Source organism: Trachymyrmex cornetzi, unplaced genomic scaffold (genome assembly GCF_001594075.2).
Source record: "Trachymyrmex cornetzi isolate Tcor2-1 unplaced genomic scaffold, Tcor1.1 scaffold9, whole genome shotgun sequence".
Taxonomy (NCBI): Eukaryota; Metazoa; Arthropoda; class Insecta; order Hymenoptera; family Formicidae; genus Trachymyrmex; species Trachymyrmex cornetzi.
This window is the reverse complement of record NW_017300244.1, coordinates 404,922-427,707: the sequence shown is the minus strand read 5'-3', so window position 1 is coordinate 427,707 and position 22,786 is coordinate 404,922. Positions and strand designations below refer to the sequence as shown.

General features: G+C 36.1%; 1 protein-coding gene across 2 annotated transcripts in view; it reads left to right on the top strand.

Moving 5' to 3' along the window:
• The window catches only part of Ddr (discoidin domain-containing receptor 2), a 199,333-nt gene that overhangs the window by 106,522 nt on the left and 70,025 nt on the right, over nucleotides 1–22,786 (top strand). For both annotated transcript variants that reach the window (XM_018520316.1, XM_018520315.1), the window contains exons 3-4: nucleotides 7,902–8,147; nucleotides 15,759–15,861. In XM_018520316.1, the coding sequence (XP_018375818.1) occupies nucleotides 7,967–8,147; nucleotides 15,759–15,861 (284 nt within the window). In that variant the 5' untranslated portion in view covers nucleotides 7,902–7,966. The remainder of the gene's footprint in view (nucleotides 1–7,901; nucleotides 8,148–15,758; nucleotides 15,862–22,786) is intronic.

The window sequence follows — 22,786 nt, the reverse complement described above, 5'->3', positions numbered from 1 at the left end:
ATATTCTTAATATAATCGGAGAGACATGTCAGGTCAAATACAAAAATAAAAATAAAAAAGAAACAAGACAATAAAAATAAAAAGAGAAAGATAATGTCAAAAACATAAAACAAATCCAGTATAACCGAGAATATAAAACTATTAGAAGTCTTTAAGTAATTGTATGTAGTTCAAATGTACACCTTCTGTATCAGAGCGTAGATTCAGACTATTTTTTTGCATTAAAATGTGAAGGCATTCCGATATTAACCTTTTGTTCAGAGAACGCTCTTCATCTAGTACCGCGACATTCTCCCAATCGAAGTCATGATCAAATCAATCCGATGTTCTGTGATCACTGATTGGTTGTTGCTGTTCCGGTTAATGTGATTGCGGTGCTCAGCTAATCTAGTTTTTAGTTTTCTTTTCGTTTGTCCGACGTAAGATGCCTCGCACGATTTACATGAAATTTTATAAACCACATTTTTTCTTGTCTCTTTTGGGAGAATGTCTTTATGCCCTTTGATCAAACTATTTAATTTATTTAAGCTAGTATAGGCTAATTTAGTATTAAACGTTTTACTGATTCTTTTAAACTCGTCTGAAATTTTTGGAACATAAGGCAGTACGAACCATGAAGTAAAATCCCTGCTTATTTCGTCAATTGATTCTTTCTGTTGTATCGTACCTTTATGAAATAGAATTTTTAAACGTGTATTAATAGTATTGAAAATTAAGTCAATAGGATAGTCATTATTTAACAAAGTACCAACAATATGTTCCAAATTTTTCTGGTGATATTTCGGATCCGATAGTAAAAACGCTCTATCTGTCAAACTTGTTATTATGCCTCTTTTTTGTGAAAGTGGGTGTGTCGATAGAAAATAATTAAATAACTGAAAAGTGTATGTTAATGTATTAACAAGCGTGTATTAATGTATTAACAAAATGAAAACATTATGAAGAAATAACAAATTTTCTATAGTATATTTGAAAGCAATATAAAAAATTTGATAGCGATTTAGAAACTCTTTCATATGGCTATAACATTTATTTTTATGTGGAAAGTATAAAAATTTCCAATTTCAGTCACTTTTTGCACAGGTTGTACATTTCATACATCTTTAAACTATGCAAGCATATCTATATCAATTAGGAGAAGCTGTAATATGTAGGAACATACACATTGGCATACACTAGGTAATTATTTTTTTAACAATAATGAAATTTTTAATATTCAGTTATACTACTTATACAATTAAAGTTACATTTAAAAAATCTCATTATTGTTAAAAAATAATCAGTGTGTCTATGGTACAACATGTCCTAGGGGTACCACAGTTTTCCTTATTTACATTACAAAATCGTAATATCACTTCACATCATTATATAATTTTATTATTTTTTGATTGCTACGGATTTTGTTCGGCTCTATGAAAATTTCTAAATCAGCAGCATTCTTTCGTCTCCACGATAACGAAATCCGAAACGCCCAACAAGTTTTACGAGAATAGCGCATTCGATATCGGCTATGCCATTGCATGCGAAATTCTTCTCAAGCAGAAAGCTCTCGAAAACTTCATAGTTTCCAAGGGCCGCGACGAGTGGCGATAAGTGGCGTACTTAACTTGACAGTAGAGATAGTTTCAACTTCTCCAGTCTCACAAACGTCAACGTCTTCAAAATGCTAAATTCTCTTGCTTCAACAGTGCAATAATATTAAAAAAATTTTTTACATGTTTATTTATATGTTATAATATATAATTTTTATATGATATACATAAATATTTACACAATCAGGGGAAGGTCGTATTATATATATCGAGTATCTTAGGTCTTTTCTTTTTTAGAAGATTTCTTTTTTTTTTTTTAACATTCTTATATACCAAAATTCGTATTTTTCTAAAAAAGAAATTTATTTGTTTTTCTAAATTCTAGTATCGAATAGAAATATTTTTAACATGTTTGTGGTAGATTAAACTATTGTTTGTGTATAATTTTAACACTATCTTTTGCCTTGCTCCAGTAGCTTTTAATCCATCATCTCTATAATGTACTTTTTGTAACAGAATATCGCTTACTCATCTCTCTTATTGTCATTTCTATATTTCTTACTTCCTTAATAGCTAATGTTATGTTCTCTTCTTCCTACCCCATATTTTCCCTACATTTACCTAAAACAAAGCACAATCGTCAATAGCCAAGTCTTGTTGACTTAAGCCGATATCACCCGTCACTTCATTATTCGACCACCTAAATAACGCGCAACGAAAAAGTAATATAAAACGAGCAATTTTTAAATAATAACATTTTTCAATCTACAATTTAAAGAATAATAGATGCTATTTATATCGCGATAAATTAGATTCGATTTATGATTAATAACGTGACTGTGGTTGATGAAGTTAACTCCATCCTGGCAACAACTCTACACAACAAGATACACAATAACTACCACACAATATTATCTTTATTCTTGATGTTCCAGTTCTTGGAACGTGCAAGTGGATTTGTTAGTGGCTTGACAAATGCTGCCACACGTGTCCAAAATTTCAAACAATATTTGTCCAATACCACTCGGTTTTCTTCTATGATTATCATGTTATGCATTGCTTAGTTTTTTACTCTCTTGTCGTTTTTTATTATTTTTGTCTTTGCGAAATTTGAGGTACATTTACGCTGTAAATAATAAATAGATATATACAGATGAAAATGAAAAACTACGCAATATAACATGATAATAATAGTATAAATTATTTGAACATCGATATATATTCTATATAAAAATTATGTAATATGGTATGTATGATAGTAAACAAATCTCTAATTATATGAATATAGCGGTACGGATATGGATAACATGAATCAAAATTTTAAATCAGATTTTTCCGCTTTGAAAAGGAATCCCGTTAGTTTTCTCTTTGAGGTGTAAACGTCAGCCTTTAGGTTCCCGCGAGATTTTCTGCCGGTAGCAAAGTAGCGCTGTTCGATCCGATAACCATGTTTTCCCAAATCCTTCGGTTCCTCCTGAGGAGACGGTGCGATTGTTCAGTTACGTAGGAACTGGCTCAGAGCGGCGGATAGGTAGGGGTAGTGACTGGAATAGTAGTAGAAGTGGTAACGGCACAAGTGGTAGTAGTACGAAGGAGAATGCGGAGGGAAAACGGAGAGATGGGCTCGAAATTGGTACAAACCGAATAATTCCAAGCGAAGCCTCACCTGAATCGTCTCCATCGAGACGAGCAACGATGCTTGCATTATCGGAGAAGCTAGATTCTGCGGAGCGAAGTAAGCATACCCCGGTATACGTTTACCCGTCGCACCTATATACACTTCTTATCTTCTCGGAAGAATCGCTAAACCCTTGCTTAACGACGAGCGACTCGGCGGACTTTTAAATTTCATACACTTTTTCTTTTCCGTACGCTTTCTTCTCTCTTGAGAAAAGCTCGTCCGGTGTTCCTTATCCGCTCTTTTTCTCTCGCAACTAATCCATACTGGATTAGCTGCGACCCCTAAGAGCAATGAGTTTAATGTCTGGCGTCGTTTCTGCGGTCGTTAACGAGGATTACATTAATTTGTGTAGCTACTTATTATGATAAATAAAGTTAAGATGAGTAACGTGGCGTTTATGGAAAAAAAACCTAAAAAAAAAATCTAAGTAATTTTTCAGCATAGATACAGAATGTTTGTCCTACATTAATAAAATAATTTTATTTCTTAAACATTTTTTATATTTATTAAAAATTTGTGGAAGATAATTAACGTTTTTATATTTTTCATCACAATTTTTATGAAAGTCTGCAAATTAGAAAATTGACAAGGATAACGATCAATATTGATATGAAAAGTAGATAAAAAGATGTTATGAGTTAGACACTTTCAAATTAGTTTCAAACTACGAAAGTAAAAGTCACAGAGGAATGTTTTGCTATCTTGCAAGATGCAGGAGATATATAATACATCGACACTTCAGTCAACTAAGCTTCTTACGAAATGTACGTAGCATAGAATTGATGAATTACTTTATAGTAATCGTGCAGATGAGTTCGAAACTTTACTTCCAATCTCCAGACGAGTTTGTTCTATTTCCTCTCGAAGCTGTAGCTGGAACTTTAAAAAGGCATCGCGCGTTCCGCCCGTCATTTTTAATTATTTTTATAGAATTGACGATTGTTCGGTTGAAATTAATGTATCAAATCCGTGATGGCTCTTCTCCGTCCCAGAGACGGGGACATCTTTCCTCGATGAAGACGGACGTGACGACGCGTTGTTCAAAAAGACGGGTGGATAGCAGCCCGTCAGAATTAATTAATTCCGCCGACGCTTCTCCATCTCCGTTTCTTTCAGCACCGTCACCTCTCCCTTTTCCCCCCCCCCCCCGCCGTATCCACGAACAAGTCCTCTAGGCTATCCTCCCCGACATCGGCTTGCTGAGCTTTTCCCTCGTGAAAATCGCGACGAACCGCGAAAAAGTGTGTCCGTCCGAGCGAGGCGATCGCGATAATTCTGTCGGGGTGCTCGACGACACGAGAGAGGACTCCCGCGAGGTGATTTTAAAAAGAGGGACACAGGCGGTCGTAGATAAAGAAAACTAGGGGTGGGAAATAAAAGAACGGAGATAGGTGGAAAGGGCTGACTAGGAAGGTCGGGCAGAAACGGAGCTGAAGGGAAGAAGAGCGGAATGAAATTTGCATCGCAAAATCCTACCGTTTACCCCGTCCTCCCGTGTTTCCCCACCGTCGTTTCCCTCTTTCACTCAGCGAAGGAGAAGTGTGGAGCTATTCGTATATATACGGGGTAATGACGGTACTCGGTATTCTGTGAAGAAAAGGAGGAACGTCCATTGGACAAGCGGGACTCGCGTCTGCATCGTGGATCCTGTTTTGTGTCTCGTAGGCTTGTTTGTTTTGCACGGGCTATCGAATGCACACAAAAGACCCAGAGCTCTCTCCTCCACTTCGCAGATTCCAACCCTCGCTCAATCTCTCTCTCTCTCTCTCTCAAGCGCGCGCGCGCCCGTTCTTTCCTTCAGCCACTGTGGCTCGCCCGTTACAAGAAAGGGACCAAGGTAGTAACCTATGAAGCAGGAATTTTTAGGGCTTTAACTGCTGCACGTGAAACGTTTATCACGTCCGCGTAGTGGAAACAAGTAAACAAGCTACTGTTTCAACTGAGTAGTTACCTTTGATACTTGTTAACCGATTTCACGCACTTTTTAACAGATTACGGTCTTCTTACGCATCGAAATATGCTGCCAAAATATACACATTAATGCTTCGCTTAACTGTACCGTAATTTTATAAGAAAATTTTGTATATATAAATAATCTAAAAAATTCAGTATTCATGATGATTTATAAAATATAATTTATATTTTTACATTGCGATTCAGTATACTGATTTCAAGAAGTTGAAACTCGGAGTGTAAGTATTTAAAGAGAGATATTCTATCTCCAATTTAGTCCGCATATTAAGAAGATATTTAAAATGTAAATTATTATCATGGTATCGCTATACAGGTCATGTCGTATACATTACCGGCTATAATCCGAGACGAAACTTTAGTACCGGATATAATTTTCCTCCGTGAATGAATCTCAACCTCATCGTAACATTCGCGTAATACTTCGAGAATGTTCCGTGTTACTTATGTCATATAGACGTGATTGACCATAAATGCGCCCCGTACATGGTCGTCCACCTTTCTAATTCTCTTTATTTCTCCCCTTAGACGAATTTTATAAAATCATGCAACCGTGCCATAATAGCTCCACGAGTGAAAGGGCAGGGTAGACGTTACTGCGACGCTGTGGCTGCAGGGCAAACGTAATGCGATCTCTCCTGCTCGTTAGCGATCGATAATTATAAATAATTAGCGAAGCGAGGCATGCCTCTTCGATGGTGGGTGCTCGACAAGGGCTCAGTGACCGTGGATATGTATACCTTATCTTGAAAAAAGCATTGTACGCGACAAGCATTAATGACCCCACGTGTCGAGAGGCTGCTCGTTTTTCAATACTGAGTCATCTCCGGTATAAAGTTTCTATTATCTTGCTTACTCGTGTAACTTCAGTCAGTGCTTTACCCGTTTCACATAATACGTGTACTCGTTGAATTTTGCTTGGTTTTGCTGAAAGGTACAACGTATCCGATAGCTTTCTCGAGCTCCATCGAGTATTCAAAGCGACCTATCTGGAGTTCCATTATAGGTTTTGGTGCATGTATTGCCGTATCTTACAACTTCAATACCGAGCGCAACACTTGTTTCTGACGGCTTTAGGGCCTCGTTCGTATTCTGCGCCTATATCTTAAACGTGGCACGTAGAGCATACGAAGTCGTTATGCGGTCGGAACATGTCAGTATATTACTTACAATTTGATTTTATAACGTATTTTTCTAAAGCAAGAAATTACTTAACAGTAGCATGATACAATTAAGTTATGATTTGTTATACGGTAACATAGTTCTACGATTACATAGTTGTAACATATTTAAATGTTAAAAAACCATTTCTTTATTATATCTCTCAAAAAACTCGACAGTCAAGCTGTGTTATTATGACTTCGAAGAATGACGATGATGATCTCGATCCGGAAACGCGAATGTTTTTGTCACATGCGATTGTGTGAATGCACTCAAACGCATCGGGTGCCGAGGTGGTTATTTCCCGGTTTGGAGTTTCACGTTGGACTACCGCCTAAAATTAATAATACTAACGTTGGGGGGAAAAATAATTTCACCTCCGGCGAGGTGTGAATAATGCATGAGGCGTGACGTGAAATCCGTGCGGTGTTGCAGTTGCAATTGCAGCATATGGAACACGCGTACTTATACCTACTGTATCCCCGTGCGATACATATGAGCACGATACAATTGCAGCAACAGCAACAGCAACAGCAGCAGGAGCAGTAGTAGTAGACGCTCTCGACCTCTTCGCTGAAAACGATCGCGTTTACTAATAGCACTCGCGCAATTAAAATTTCATGGCCCACGGCATAGTAATGTTTCCACTATTCGTCGACGATCCATATATAGTCGGTGCATATTCTATGTACGAGGATGACACGGATTAGTCGTTGATATCATGGTACAGTGACGCGATTAATCTTGGATATAACGACCGTTTTTTAACTAAGTGCCAGTTGGACGATTGTAAGCGATTTTATTTCACAAACGCAATATTTAGGGGGCCGATTTGTCGTGCAAAATAGACCTCTTATCGTGCAGATTGTGCGCGACGTAAAATGAAGACGGACGAGAGGGCGGGTGGAGAGTGCTATTTGCAAAAATGATAACAAATGTCTACGCTTCCGTAGCAGCGCGATAAGAGTCCCGCTTTACACGACAAATGAAAGTTCCAGCGATGATATTTACATAAATATGGTTGTTATATTGTCCCAGTGGCAGTCAGCTTACATCGGACAAACGATTTGAATTTGTTGATAGGAATACAAAGTGCACATTTTATTTTACATTTATTAATTAAATGTTAATTCGTAATCTTTCACTCAAATCTAACACACGAAAAATATGTACCTTATTTTGTAATTGCTACATCACTTCCTCACTTTTTAACGGCAAAAGTTACTTTCTTTTATTCCGTGCCGGTAAATTTACCTTGGCAGTTAATTCCATTGTAGCGTCCTAGCTACAATACATTTTCGCGATAGCAACCGACACTGTTTTCATGGAGAGTCGTTGCACGAAGATAAATTTATCAATGAAACAGGACACAATCGTTTGCTATGATTACATTAAATGAACGTATGCGAAGGAAGTCACGCTTGACATGGCCGTTAATGTTTATTTTTGTTTCAAGTCTGTAAATATTATCTCTTGCATTATAGCATCATCCGTTCATACTCCATGACATTGCCGAGGTGTCTGCGGACAACTAACACGAATTACTCTGTGCTCAGGACATCGACACGAGCCTGTAACCACCTTGCGACCATCACGATGCCAGGAACGTGCTTGATGACCGATGCGGTCAGGACAGCGGATAGTTAGTGATGAGGAGGAGCAAGTTATCGGCGTGCCGACGGCCCAGGTCACTAGTAACATGCCAGTCCTTGGTCCCAGCGCCGATTCAACTTCACTTCGAGGACTTCTGATCGCCATCTTCATCCTATTGTCCCTACCGCGTTGTCGCTGCACGGATCTAGGTAAGTCGAATTCGAACTCTCATACGCGTCACACCCAAGTTTTATGACTTCCGAAAAGTGCTGACACTCTTTTGACCCCTTTCAACTTCCGTCACTCTCTTTACAATCTTCTCCATTGTCCCAGAGCGCACTGTCGTCGCGCGAAGTCAGGAGGTTGCGATTGAAAATCTTATACGAAGCAATCCCGTGGAGACAACCACAAGAAGTTTCTCCGAACTAAAATGCTTATAGCCTCAAAACAAGTACGAGTATGTGTCTCGCATATCTATAATTTTTCAAAAACAATTTTTCGCTAAAATTTAATTTATTCAAAGTTACATCAAATTTGTAATCTTTAAAACTTCTTTAATATAAAAATGTCAAATACGTGACGAGATTTTTAATGTTATATTCAGTATAATTTTATAAATAAATTTTGTAGTTTTATTAATTTCAGTTTAATTAGATTCACGCCATTCTTGTTGCAAACTCAGTGTTATTGAAAATTGTCTAAGAACGGAGAGAAAATAATCGTATGATGAAATATGAAGTAAATCAAACTCTATAATAAACTAACTGCCGCCGGCAATGTGTTTATAAGTTAATTACAACATCATCAGTTTTAATTGCTTGAAAGATTGCTTTATTACTTATCGTTCTCTTGTTTTACTCTGTTTTTTAATTTAATATTTTTTATTCACGATCGTACAGTCTATTTAATTGTAAGTATTTTTTTCATCAATGAAACACTTTTACAACGGCAATGATAAAAATGTGAACGATTGTCGTGAACGATTGTCAATATTATTTTTTTGTTATACTGCTAAATTGTACGAAAAATTCAGAATACAACATGTTGATGAGGAAATTTCGCGGACAAGATGCCGGTTCTTTTTGTTGCGCAAACGGAAAAGGCATGACAAGAACCGAGGATGCGTAATGATTTTTTTTTCTCCATCACTGAAGCGCATACGCAATAATACCATCCCTTCGTATATACACCTGGCCTACTGAGGTATTGTACCCTCGTAAATGAAATGTCAGCCGCACGATGAATTAACAATACTATCTAATAGCTGCTCAGATGCAGACGAGCGAGAAACCTATTTATTGTGCCGATTCGTTCTGGCGTGATGACGCTTCTGATTCGTTGTTTACCGCTCATCCGTTATATTTTTATGCAAATTAATTGTTGCTTGGAAGATGATGCTGCGTTAAATGGAAGTATTTATAAAACAAAGAGAATACATTAGCTTATTTTTACTTGTATTGATATCCATGAATCTTCTTTTGTGCTTTATGTCATTTACAAAATAAGAATAATTTGAAATTATAATATTTAAAGTATGTAGAAAAGTTGCTATAAATTTATATAAAATTTTTTAATATTTTTTTCGTGCGTTTTATGTTTATAAAGTATTAAATAATTGTTATTAGATCGTTATTATTAGATCATTATTTAAAGATTTATTTAGGTCTTTTATCCAGCATCATATATGTATGTCTATTTCTTTAACTAATTTAATTTCCATATGTTAATTAATAATTAATATTTAAATGGAATAATTAATAATATCGTATAAATATTAATTATTAATTATTGACTATCATTATCGAATACATTTGAGCTTCTGGTGAATTGGACTGTCAATCATGTCACGAATCATTGAAATCGTTCATTATCCTGCACGCTGCGTGAAAACACATCGCATCTAGGATATCCCAATATGTCAGCTTGACTTATTGCTTTGGGCATGACACTAAAGCTCGAGTTCATAGCCGTTATCATTGTATATGTACATTGTATACGATGTGTCACACGCTTTTGTATAAAGTACACGAACGTGCAAATGTAAAAATATACAAATTGTCCCATCGAAGATATTGTACTTTTAAAATTATCATTAACACTTTACATATTACGAACAAATGAGGAAATATTAACTCTACTCGAAATTCAGTAAATAGAAATCATCCTTTTATTAAAATAATACTATTGATATTTCATGCTCTTCGTATCGCATGTCTGTTTTGTTGGAAAGACACAATGCAACGGTTGATTAACTACGACGAGGATTTTATTTGCTGCATAATTTTCGGACACGAAACATCGAATGCAAGCGATGTGACTCGCTATATCCAGGTTAGCTTGATAATTACAGTATAGTTCATTTCAGTCACACTGTGTCGCATTAATAGATCCAGTATAAAGGCGAATACTAGATGCAAATACGATCGAGATGCGCAACCTGAATAGAGAGAGGAACTCTAGCGTTTATTAGATAATATTATAATTTTATACACACAAACACACATACACGTGCGAGTGTATGCGTCGCGGAAACGTAAGATAACTTTCTCAAATTTATTTCTCAAATCTCTTAGAAACTAAATCTAATTATTGAATTTCATTTGAATCCCAATCAATACTATACTCTTTATATTCGAACACATAATATTAATTTCTTCAAACTTGAAGGAATTTTAGTGAAACCATGTTAAAAAAAATTTTTTACATTTTGACATTTTAGTAAATAATTCATAATAAAAAATTAATTTTTTTCAAAATTTAGATTGTTTTCCAACATATACATTAATACGTCTGGTTTCAAATGATGTCGATAGAACTAAATAATTTCAATGGATAATGTCTTCAAATTTAATGTACATCACAGAGTCTGACAAATTAATGAAAAATATATTAGTAACTGGATCGATAACTTCAAGCATTAAATGTGTAATAATTTTTTATTAAATTAAAAAGAGCAATATAAAGAGAAAATGTAATAAATTCTGATAACAAAGGAAAAGCAAGCCATTTTTATGAAAAAATGCGAAGAAGCCAGTTGATAGCACACTGTAAAAGTCATAACTTCCATTTGTAAAATTTTTAATAAAACAGCAAACACATGATGGAAAGAACTTCTGCTAAATGGACCTCGTTAAATGAATTATATGGCATTTGTGCAATATATTAACTATCCTCAGTATTTAAAACAATTTTCGAAATGTAATTTTGTAATATTTATCTTCTTAATCTCCAGCAGTCATTTCATCGCGTGTTTGCAATAACGAATTCTCACATTTATTTTTGTTCATGATTGACAACGTCATGATTGAATTAATATTTTTTATACAATTTTTTTTGTATTTGTGAGCATTATGTGATATGCTGAATATAAATATTGAACTGTTTAGCTACTATTCACTTGATTGAGTGTTTATCAGATTACCAATTCAGGAATAGATAACATTTTCAGTTTATTGATTTCGCACGCTCGAGTAAATTTTTCCCTGTCTTCTCTGAATCCTCTGACAATCGATTAAACGAAAAATTGCTATATGTAAGAAAAATGTAGATTTATTCATTGATAGTGACGTGACTATGACTATACAGAAGACTTATAAACGAGAAACGCAGTAATTTCGCGTTTGACATCTTTCGACGTATTGAGCGCAGATTTTAGTCGCGCTACCGCTGGACCAGGTTTCATCGGTATAATGGACGATAGGTAAAACGTAGGGGACAGTTACAAACACAAACGAAGTTTTGTTCGCCGTAATGCCGGCTCATGGAGACCATGGTCGGCCGGTAGTAGCTCCGGAGGCTGGGCTAATCCCACGTCCGCTGCATTCTGCAGTTTTGAAACTTTCCGCCGTAACTGCAGTACCGTAGTTTAAGCGTAGCGACGTCGCACGCGCGCGGCGGCGAGGTATATCCTAGTTCAGGCTGACTCCCGTAGATTCGAAAATTTATCATGTTCCACGTACATACATGCCAACATTGTCATCGGCCATTGCCAGTTAATATTCCTGCTATCGATTTTTCGCAATGACGTCGCGCAGACATTTTATACAACGGCGAAAAAAGACATCGGAAAGCATTGTTTTATTGCCGTCCTGCGCGAATAGTCGACAATGTTTGTACATTATTTTACATGAATATCCCTCGTCTCTTCAATGTTTCCGATTCATGGATATTGAAATAAAAGTTGAAAGAATCTTCGCTTATACATCAAACCAAAATACGGGTATGTGAAGTTAGCACCCCAACTATAGTACTCAGGAGTTCTGATTAGAGTTCCCGTTTCTTTTTGACAAAGAGTTCTATATAATTTATAACAAGAGTTCCGCTTAATAACTATTTTTAAATAAATTTAAAAAATGGGGTGCTAACTTCTTATCGAAAATCGAGATCCAACAGTTCTGAGCGGTCCAATAGCTTCATTTCATGAATACCTAGAGTTCCTGATACACACACATATAAAAAAAATTGTTGAAAAATAAAACAAAAATTACAAATTTTTGAAAAATCAATTTTTAGATACAATAATTCTGAATAGAGTTCCTGCTTCCTTTCAACGATACAAAGAGTTCTCTGTACTTTTTAACTCGAGATTTCCTTAATAACAATTTTTAAACAATTTTTCAAAAATGGAGTGATAACTTTTTATCGAAATTCGAGCTCGAATAGTTCTGAGCAGCTGGTAATAGCTTTATTTTGTGAATATCCAGAATTCCTAATATATAAAAAACAATTTTGACATACAACAAAATTTATAAAAAAAAAATAAAAAATTTTGAAAAAATTTTTTTATGTAATAGTTCTGTCACATGTTAATTGTTATTCTGTTTATTTCGAAGAGTTCTAAGATTAAAATCAACACAGACTCAAAAATAAAAGAGATATGTACTTAAAACAAAATTTGAAAAATTGGTTGCAAAAGCACATATCTCCTTATGTAGTCATCCAATCGCATTTTCACCTAATACTTTTCGTTAGTGCTCGTCGAGAACTGCCCAGAACACCAGTCAGAACTACTGAGTACTCTCAAAAAATTTTCGTCGGACTTAGAAATTTTTAATGATAGAGTTCAAATGTTCCCATATCTCGAAAACCGTTGGCTCAATCGCTTCTTCACCTGATACTTTTCGTTAGAGCTCGTCAAGAACTGCCCAGAACGCAGATCAGAACTACTCAGTACGCTCAAAAAATTTTTAATGACCCTCCCATGTAGCGTATCTCGCAAATCGTTGGCCTAATCGCTTTTTCACCTGATACTCATCGTTAGGGCTCGTCGAGAACTGCCCAGAACGCCGATCAGAACTACTCAGTACTCTCAAAAAATTTTCGACGTCGGACTTAGAAAATTTTCAGTGATAGAGTTCAAATGTTCCCATATCTCGAAAACCGTTGGCTCAATCGCTGCCCAGAACGCCGATCTGTTGAAAATAATTAATAAGTCGCGAAAGATCGCGCCGCGCACTAAAGTTCGTTCCCCATTCGTCGAATAACATGGTGCTCACATGATATTAATTTTAAAACAATCCTTAGACGTCATAGTATCGAAATATACGCATTTCCGATTTTAGTGCTCGTTCTAAGTTAATGAAAATAATTAATATGTCGCGATTAATATCTGTACTTATTTTCTGTATATGTTTATTGTATATATTTTTTTTAATGGGGGGGTCCAGCTTGCCATTAAGCTGGATCCCCTATTTTTTTTATAGCTACTAAACGGTTTGAGCACTAACATTCGGAATAGGGTACTAAATTAGCACTTAAATAACACTAAATTTTTGACCTATTCCGAACTTGATTTTCGATGGTGGGGGGTCCAGCTTAATAGACGTAAAATAAATAAAAGTTTAAAAAATGCTTTCGTTTCCTAAATCACATCATAATCTAATTTCCTAAATCGCACCATAATCTAATTTCTTAAATCATATGTTACCTAATATTTTTCTATTTCTTACATATTTATTCCATTCATTATTATGTAAAAATGTATGTTGTAAATCTAAGAAGTGTTTATTTTGTTTCACGTAGAAACTCTTTAAATTATTTCTTGAAATTATCATGTGTTTCAGAAATTATGAAAAATATACTCTTAAGTTTTTAACAGCCTAATAAAATACAATTTTTTTCCTTTTCTTATGTAATTTAAAAATTGTTTATATATTAACTTTTTTACATTTACATTTACATTAAATGTTTCAAATGAGGAATATTGATGATACGATTTATAGGCAACAAATTTCCTCGTTGTCAAAATTGTACCATATTGAAAAAATCCTCATTTTAAACATTATAATAGCGCTAAAAAGTATGACGTGAAAAAACGATTGGGCCAACGGTTTTCGAGATATGGGAACATTTGAACTGTATCATTGAAAATTTTCTAGGTCCGACGTCGAAAATTTTTTGAGAGTACTGAGTAGTTCTGACTGGCATTGTGGGCAGTTCTCGACGAGCCCTAACGAAAAGTATTAGGTGAAAATGCGATTGGATGGCTACATAAGGAGATATGTGCTTTTGCAATCAATTTTTCAAATTTTGTTTTATGTTAAGTACATATCTCTTTTATTTTTGGGTCTGTGTTGATTTTAATCGCTTAGAACTCTTCGAAATAGACTAACAATTAACATGTGACAGAACTATTGTATCAAAAATTTTTTTCAAAATTTTTATATTTTTTTAAAAATAAATTTTGTTGTATGTCAAAATTGTTTTTTATGTATTAGGAACTCTAGATATTCACAAAATAAAGCTATTAAGCTGCTCAAAACTATTCGAGCTCGAATTTCGATAAAAAGTTATCACCCCATTTTTGAAAAATTGTTTAAAAATTGTTATTAAGGAAATCTCGAGTTAAAAAGTACAGAGAACTCTTTGTATCGTTGAAAGGAAGCAGGAACTCTATTCAGAATTGTATCTAAAAATTGATTTTTTAAAAATTTGTCATTTTTTATTTTAAAAAAATTTTTTTCGTGTATCAGGAACTCTAGGTATTCACGAAATGAAGCTATTGGGCCGCTCAGAACTATTGGATCTCGATTTTCGATAAGAAGTTAGCACCCCATTTTTTTAATTTATTTAGAAATAGTTATTAAGCGGAACTCTTGTTATAAATTATATAGAACTCTTTGTCTCGTCAAAAAGAAACGGGAACTCTAATCAGAACTCCTGAGTACTATAGTTGAGGTGCTAACTTCACATACCCCCAAAATACTAATAAGATGTTTTCAGATATTCATTTTTTTATGTTTCTACTGACATTTGTCTTGTTATAGCAAAATAAAGGAAGAGCGATTGAATATAACGTATTAGTTAACAATAAGTACAGAATTAGTTAGATACCTATTCTACATTATTGCATTATAACTTGATTCGTTTTATTCGTGACCATGAAAATATCTGGTAACTCTCGTGGAGAAAAAGAAACCGGAAAAGAGAGGCAATACGAGCGTACTCGCTACGATTGTAAATTGCTTCTCGTGTGTACCCAGCGGAATACGAAGTCGCATGTTTGTGGCGACCGGCGTTTCCAGGGATTTCGTTGGAGAATTTGCACATCTCTGCGATAGTGCTGTTAGCATCGGACGAGATTGTTGAAAATGAAATTCTTAGGTATACCAGAATAAAATCGTCGAGAATCTTTGACTGCAAATGCAAATATGTAGAATTAACTATTCAATGATGTGATTCGGCTAAAACCTCGCAGGTGGCATAATCTATTATTCATCATGTCACCATTTTCCACTCCAAGTTTTCATCTTAATACGCGACATTAATGAAATGAAGATTGATATCAAATTTTGTCCAACGCCATCGTGAATTGTTTTCAGGACAATGCACTACGGCGTTAGGCATGGAGAGCGGAGAAATCCCCGATGAAGACATCTCGGCAAGTTCTATGTACGATCCCAGCCTCGGACCGAAACATGCCAGGTAAGAGAACAATCGTATCATGAAACTGCTGTCAAGTGGGTCGACTATTTCTCTCAACAATACGACTAGTGTAATCATTGAGTTTGTTTATCGTCACAGCAATTTTCTATTATCCTCTTATTATATTTTTTTGATAGAAAATATGAATACATTTTATTTTTTACAATGATTACAAATACTACTATCGAAATTTATAACTTTGTATCCTTTTTTTCATACAATTTTTATTTCATCATACTTTTTTATCGTACCTTTTTATCGTACTTTTTTATTTTATGTTATATTATCAAAAATAGCCGAATTGTATTGAGTTACAATAAAAGTTCGTAGTGCTACTTTATTTGTATCATGTCTACATGTTTAAAAAAAATTTAGCAATTATACCATTCAATAGAGCAAAATTTTAGCTTTAAAAATCTGTTTTCTAAATTGCGACGATTTTTAACGAAGATACGAGCAATCAAAGTTAAAATGTTCTTTTTATTTAATTCGCGATGACGCACTAACAAAAAATCTTAGAAACATTAAAAAAAACAATTTTATAGAGAAAAGATTAAGCTTTCACGTTAGATAGTTGAAAATTTTTGTAAGTTTTTTTTATACACATGACAGGTTCACAAAGTGAGAAGAAAATTTCCCATTTTGTCCAGCTCGTAGTTTTCTATATGCAAAAGTTACCAAACTCACAGAAATTCAAAAGACATGATCTTCCGAAAGTAGAAATTTTAAAACTTTTTTCTAATTTAAATTTCATTTATTTTTAACGAAATTACAGTTGCGTGAATTTTGAAGTTCGTAGCACTTTTGTAGCAACCCAGTATTTCCATTAAATTCAGAACGTATATTTGAAGCGATTTGTTTAAAAAATATAAAAAACAAAAACTTACACAATAATTAAAAATGTAAAATAATTTTTCTCTACATTTTTTAATTAATTGAAAAATTATAGTTTACTTCTCAAAACAGATTATAAGATATAACGCAACACATATACACATATCACGCGTCTCATGTTAGAATTAAATTAGGTAATTGCCATTCGCATCACACTGTATTATCGAAATTCTTCTAACCTCGCAATGTAAATCGCGTGACACGAAGGAATGTCTCTCGAGCAATGGCATTAGCGCAAACCTGCTACATGGTTCACTTTATTTCTTATTACAACAGCAAGATTAAAATCACTAGCTAGTACGGCGTTTGCGTTCCGCGCCTTAGGTGTATTAAAATTTTAAATAACACGCGGCCTCAAAAGCACGGTTGTAAAACTTTGTTATCAAGAAACGAATGGGATGATGAAAGGATAAAAGAGTAGAAACCTTTTGATTCGTTTGCGCAAAATGACAAATTAATTTTATGAGCATCATTATTATTCTTCTCGCTCACGATAGCAATCTTTTACCTTGCATAGTAGTTTTCCTTGTCGATCGTTATAATTAAAACTCACAAAATTTGTATTCATATTTCTTGAGAAATGCAGAAAGAAGTAACATTGTAAAATAAAAATAGGATAATCATTCTAATCAATTTATAATAATCCATCTGTGATCGGTAACGAAGTAAAAAAAACTAAGATTGATCGCTCCGATGAAATTGAAGGATTATCATCCGCGATTAGTGCATATAGTCTCTTCGCTCTCATCATTAATAACGAGTTTCCTATCCAGAACACGTAGACCGCAGAAGCGAACTGTGTCGAGCGGATCGATCTCGTCAACGATACGCGACAATTTACGGTAGGCTCTTTGCGCCCACCGAAAACCATGACACGATCTCCGATAATAACCGGTTTCGTGTTTCGATACCCTTGTTAGGGTGCCATGAAAAACAACACCGATGTTAAAAAAAAAAAAGAACAAGACTACTTTTTTGGAAGACCGTCGTGATGCGATCGTTCGCCTATCGTAGGCACGCTTGGCAATTAAAAAATTTTAATTAAACCGCCATACGCGCGACCGATCAGCCGTGACGTTTTAATTAACGATCTACTCCGTAAATCAAAAAGCGGCCTACGCGGCTGCATATTTCGAGGTAGATAGCCCTTGCTAGAGAGTTACGTCCTTCGAGCAAGTCGTTACCGGAGAGTTTCGGGATACACGGCCACACACAAGTCCGGCACGATGTAACGTGGGGAAGGGTAGTAGCGGCCGAAAGGGGGTCGACGGCGATGGCAATGGTAGAAGGGGTTTGCGCTCGACCCCTACAAATTACCTCCAATTTCGTGTAAATTCCTCGTGCCTGCGTCAGCATAATACCTGTATTAGAACGCCTGGCTCCGGCTCTTAGGTGGCAATAAATCTGTATTAGAGCAAGGCGCCGCTCCCACTCGCAAAAGGGGTACGACACCCGGGACCGGTTAATTTTTCAAGACCGTGATTCGTCCGCCATGTTGTCTGCAATGTTGCCCACCACGTTTCAATGACCATACTAGATATTTTTCTTTTTTGTTAATTTAGAATATAAGCTCGTCTCCTTTATGCTTCTTTTATAATTTCTATTTCTCTCATTACTCAACATAAACTGCTAACTTTTATATTCTCTAAAACTTTTAAAGTAAATTGTTATTTTAAAGAGTGAAATCTCACTATATTAAAGATTGAAGACCGAACTACTCTTTTTCAAAACTGGTTCAATTTTCACTTTTTAGAGTGAAATTTCACTTCAAAGAATTTATGAATACATATAAATAATATTACATAGATTTATTATTTAATCCGAATAGCCATGCATTTTTTATTATATTCTTTGAGTTTTATATTGCATGAAATATTTCATATATCTGTATATTATACGAGACATTATAAAAACGATTTGCCTGAGAAAAGATCCTAATGCGATTAGAGAGTTAACATCGCGAGAACGGCAAACGTATCAGCCGTAACTATCAATTGCGATTGTATAATTGGAGGATTCCCGGTTCTCGTTAGTAATCACTTTGGAAGCTCTCATCGCGATAAAATCTTTTCGATGTCACGAAGCGTGAGGGTATTCGAGTGAAGACACTCGGCGCTGTGTTTCATGAGTTTCCAGCCTTGAATCTAGTTTCAGTTGCGGTAGTTTGGTAACTGATGCTTATCGCGATACACGTGTTATCGCGTTGTGATCCGCGATAACGCGAAATGCATCACGCCAACGCACGATTATAATTATAGATGAAAGATAGATTTCCATTATGAGAGGTCGGGGCTACCCTAGAGGGGCCAAAGGACTCGGGGTAAGATATTACCCCATCGTGCGCTGCTCCACGGAATATGATACAACGTTATGTACAACGTGGCGTTAAAGTACTGCATTTCAAAGTACACGTACTCGGGTTCTCAGCGTAACAAAATTGCATCGTATATTTTATTAGAGAGGGTTTGCGACAAGGCAACTCCGCGACATTTTAAGGTCATTGTCATCCATTCCGCCAGACGGATAAGTAGAATATACGTAGTAAATAAATGTGAAAACGTAATTACATTTATTAGCCGGGCGTAATGCTTTTCGCAAGTCAATTAGTTCTGCGCGACGTTTCATTCCTTTGTATAATAATACGCTCAGTTAAATAAAACGTATATCATTCAGTTTATTTTACGATTTTGCATTCTTACTTATACGTAATTAACTTGGAGTGCTGAGGCTTATCATATTAAGTCACATTCTTTTTAGCTTTTAATATTCGCTTTACGTAGTCATGATAAGTGTACGTGACAACGTCCGCGTAAATAACGACTCGAGGACAGACAATGGAGGAGCAGGCAGTGTACAAAATACAAAAGGACGAAGGAAGTCACGGGACAGTGCGAGAAAGCGCGTCCACGCACAAAGAGGCACGATCGATAAAGGCCCGGACAGAAAAGTGGACGGGCGTGCCGGTACGTGCAACGAAAAAGTTTTTCGTTTTCATGTACGTAGTGCCGATGGCCATTCGTATCGCTTTAGAGTTGGCACGAAAAGGAGGCGTACGAGGTGGCAGCTCGATGTAAGAGGCGATGAGAGAACGTGGAACGGGACGCGAGAGAATGAGAAATACGGGGGGAAAAAAAACGAGAAAGGGAGTACGAAGACCCCAGGCGTGACAAGCCGAAATCTTCGACGCTCGAAGAAGCAATAGGGGATGGAGGATGAGGGATTGCCAGGGTAAGAGGAGGCCAGAATCACGCGGACATAAACTGTCCTACGCCGTGTGCTTTCAGCAGTCGAAGCCGAGGAAAAATGGTAGCCATATTCTCCTAGCCTTCGAGCCTGGGCTATCTTCCACTTTGTTACGATTCGAAAACCCCATGCCTCCGGTAGCTCTCTCGTTTCGGTGATTTATGTAACACCGTCTCCTCCCCTAGTATCTCGCCCGTTTTTTCTCGCGAGTTTGTATCGCTCGAGCAACTACGCCTTCGCCGTGGTTGTTGTCGTCGTCGTCTGATGGAACAGGCACTTGGTTGCGTCGTATCGCACCACCGGAAATGCGCTGCGCGTTTCATGGCTTAGGCCTCGCGTTCGCGTGACGATGTACTTTCGTGGTATAAATCTTCGGGAGGTTTCGAGGATACCCACGTGAGCAGCGACCGATCTGTCTTACGGCGCTGATATCTGATTCCGGTCGTCCGTTCTTCTGGGACTCGGGCCAAGTACAATAGAATTCTTTTGATAAACGAAACAAACATTCCGCGCGACACGCTGTATTTACGTGCAACGTGCGCAAAACAGATTCTTTGGTGTGAAGATGTATGCCGTGGATGAATTCTAGGGCATGATTCAAAAGTCGATCGTAAGCATATTTTAAGAAGAGACTGCATAGAAAACAAACGCTGCTCGTTTAAATTTCCATAAAATTAGACATCAAAATACGTCAGTGATATTTCTTTTCGATAACATTAACATATACATTCATATTGTATTTATTTAGTTAAATGGGATAAATAATAATTAATAAAAATTTTTTTACATAATACGATATCTATTATCTTGTAAATTGTATTTTTTTACGTTAGATATTTGTGACGTTTAGGTAAGTAATATTTATTACTGAAACTTTTAACAAGTATTGAATTATCTCGACTTACTCAGATTCAAGAAGTCTGTCTTCTCGTAATTTTGTTACTCGCGGATCGTTTAATCTCATTGATGTAATCCATTTCTTAATGACACAAAGATTTTCCTCTCAGAATGATTTAAAACAGATGAAATAAAGAGGAAAGACAAACTGTCCCTCGCGATAAAAGCGATAACAATCCTTTGTAAGAAGTCTTTGTCTTTGTTGCATTAATGCAGTCGTTAAAATACAACTAAGTCGCTACAAAGATTATGTCTTATTAATTCATCTGTTTGTAGTGAAGGTGCTATATTTCAATTTTCTTTCACATAGTGGAGTATATTATACCGCGCAACTTTCAAAGTTCACATTTTACACGACCTACGATTCAAACAAACTCCTCCTCGTGAAAAAGTTAACCCAAGAATCCTTCTGCCAACTTCTCTATAGGATGCTTCTGATGATCACATGAAAATATCTAACATCTCGCGTCTTTTAAAATATCAGTGCACAAGGCTGTATCACGATATCGAATTCCCATGGAGAAGTTCGGCAGTCGATCTGCCTCAGAGAGATATTATTCTGTCGTATGCGAATCGGAGAGAACGTGGCGATAACGAAAATCTATTTCGCCGCTTCCGCGTTCCGTGTCGAGCGTGTGAACGTTGCTCCCTATATTTAGCTGCACACACGAACACGCCACATGCATGAACACCTGCACCGTCGCACGTAATACACATATATCTACGCGACGTAGATATATATGCATTTATGTGCATACGATACCTCAGTATGCGTGCATGTACACTGGTGCGATTTTCAGTCCCGATTCATCGAATATCAACGACGTTGACATATCGGAGCTTCCTATCTTTCTCTATTCCTCATACTGTCAGGAAATCGTGAGCAACCGAAACGAATTCTCCGTTAACGATCGCGGAGATTCGCCCATGAAATCGTCATTGATGCGGGCGTGACTCACCTTTCAAATTTTCACGGGCGCACTTGATTCGACAAGTATATTCAAATTTTCCTATCAACTTTCACGAACATCGGCGCGCAAATGCACATTTTTCGATCGCTTGCTACATATAATATGCTTATTTATTTTTCTCTGTAGGAAAGGATAGTTAAAAGATCGTGCAAAATACTCTGCACTATAGATGAAGCAATTCGTACTTTTCACCATGATATAAAAAAATTTATATTTTTACATTCAGTACCATTAATTGTGATATTAATCCTTCCCATATATAGGGTCGCCAGCAGTTATAACGAAACCAACGCTTAGTCAACAACTGTCAACTGACCGCAAAGGTTCTGTCAACCAGTACTAGGCCATCACTGGCAAATTACTGGCTGACAAATGACGGCCAAGGTTCTGTCAATCAGTACTAGATCATCACTGACAAACTGACTGGCTAAAGTGACTGGGTCAGTATCTGCCAGCATACTGGACTCAACACCCCAAAAAAATAATTTTAATATTAGTAGAAACCACTAAATCTTAGGTCGGTATTCATAGTCAGATCTTATATTCAAGACCGACTTAAGTACGGTCTTAAGAAGTCACGAACCAATCAGAGGGCTGCATTAGCATCTTACGACATTACTTAAGATGATCTTGAAATAAGAATCGACTATGAATACCGGCCTTAGAGGATTTTATTCTTATATACGGCCTCAAGAGGAATCTTCTGAAATCAAGAGGAAAATATGCTAAGCACAATATTCTTACAGTTAGAGTACTTCCGTTTTGCATCTGCAGTAAAAATCTTGCTGTTCCTAATATAATTTACTTGTAAGAGGGCACTCCGCTTTCAGTAAATATATTCCTCTTCATACAAGAGGAAAACGGTTAGAATAATCTCCAATACATTTTTGATGAATAGTCTAGTGCATTAGAAGAGGAAT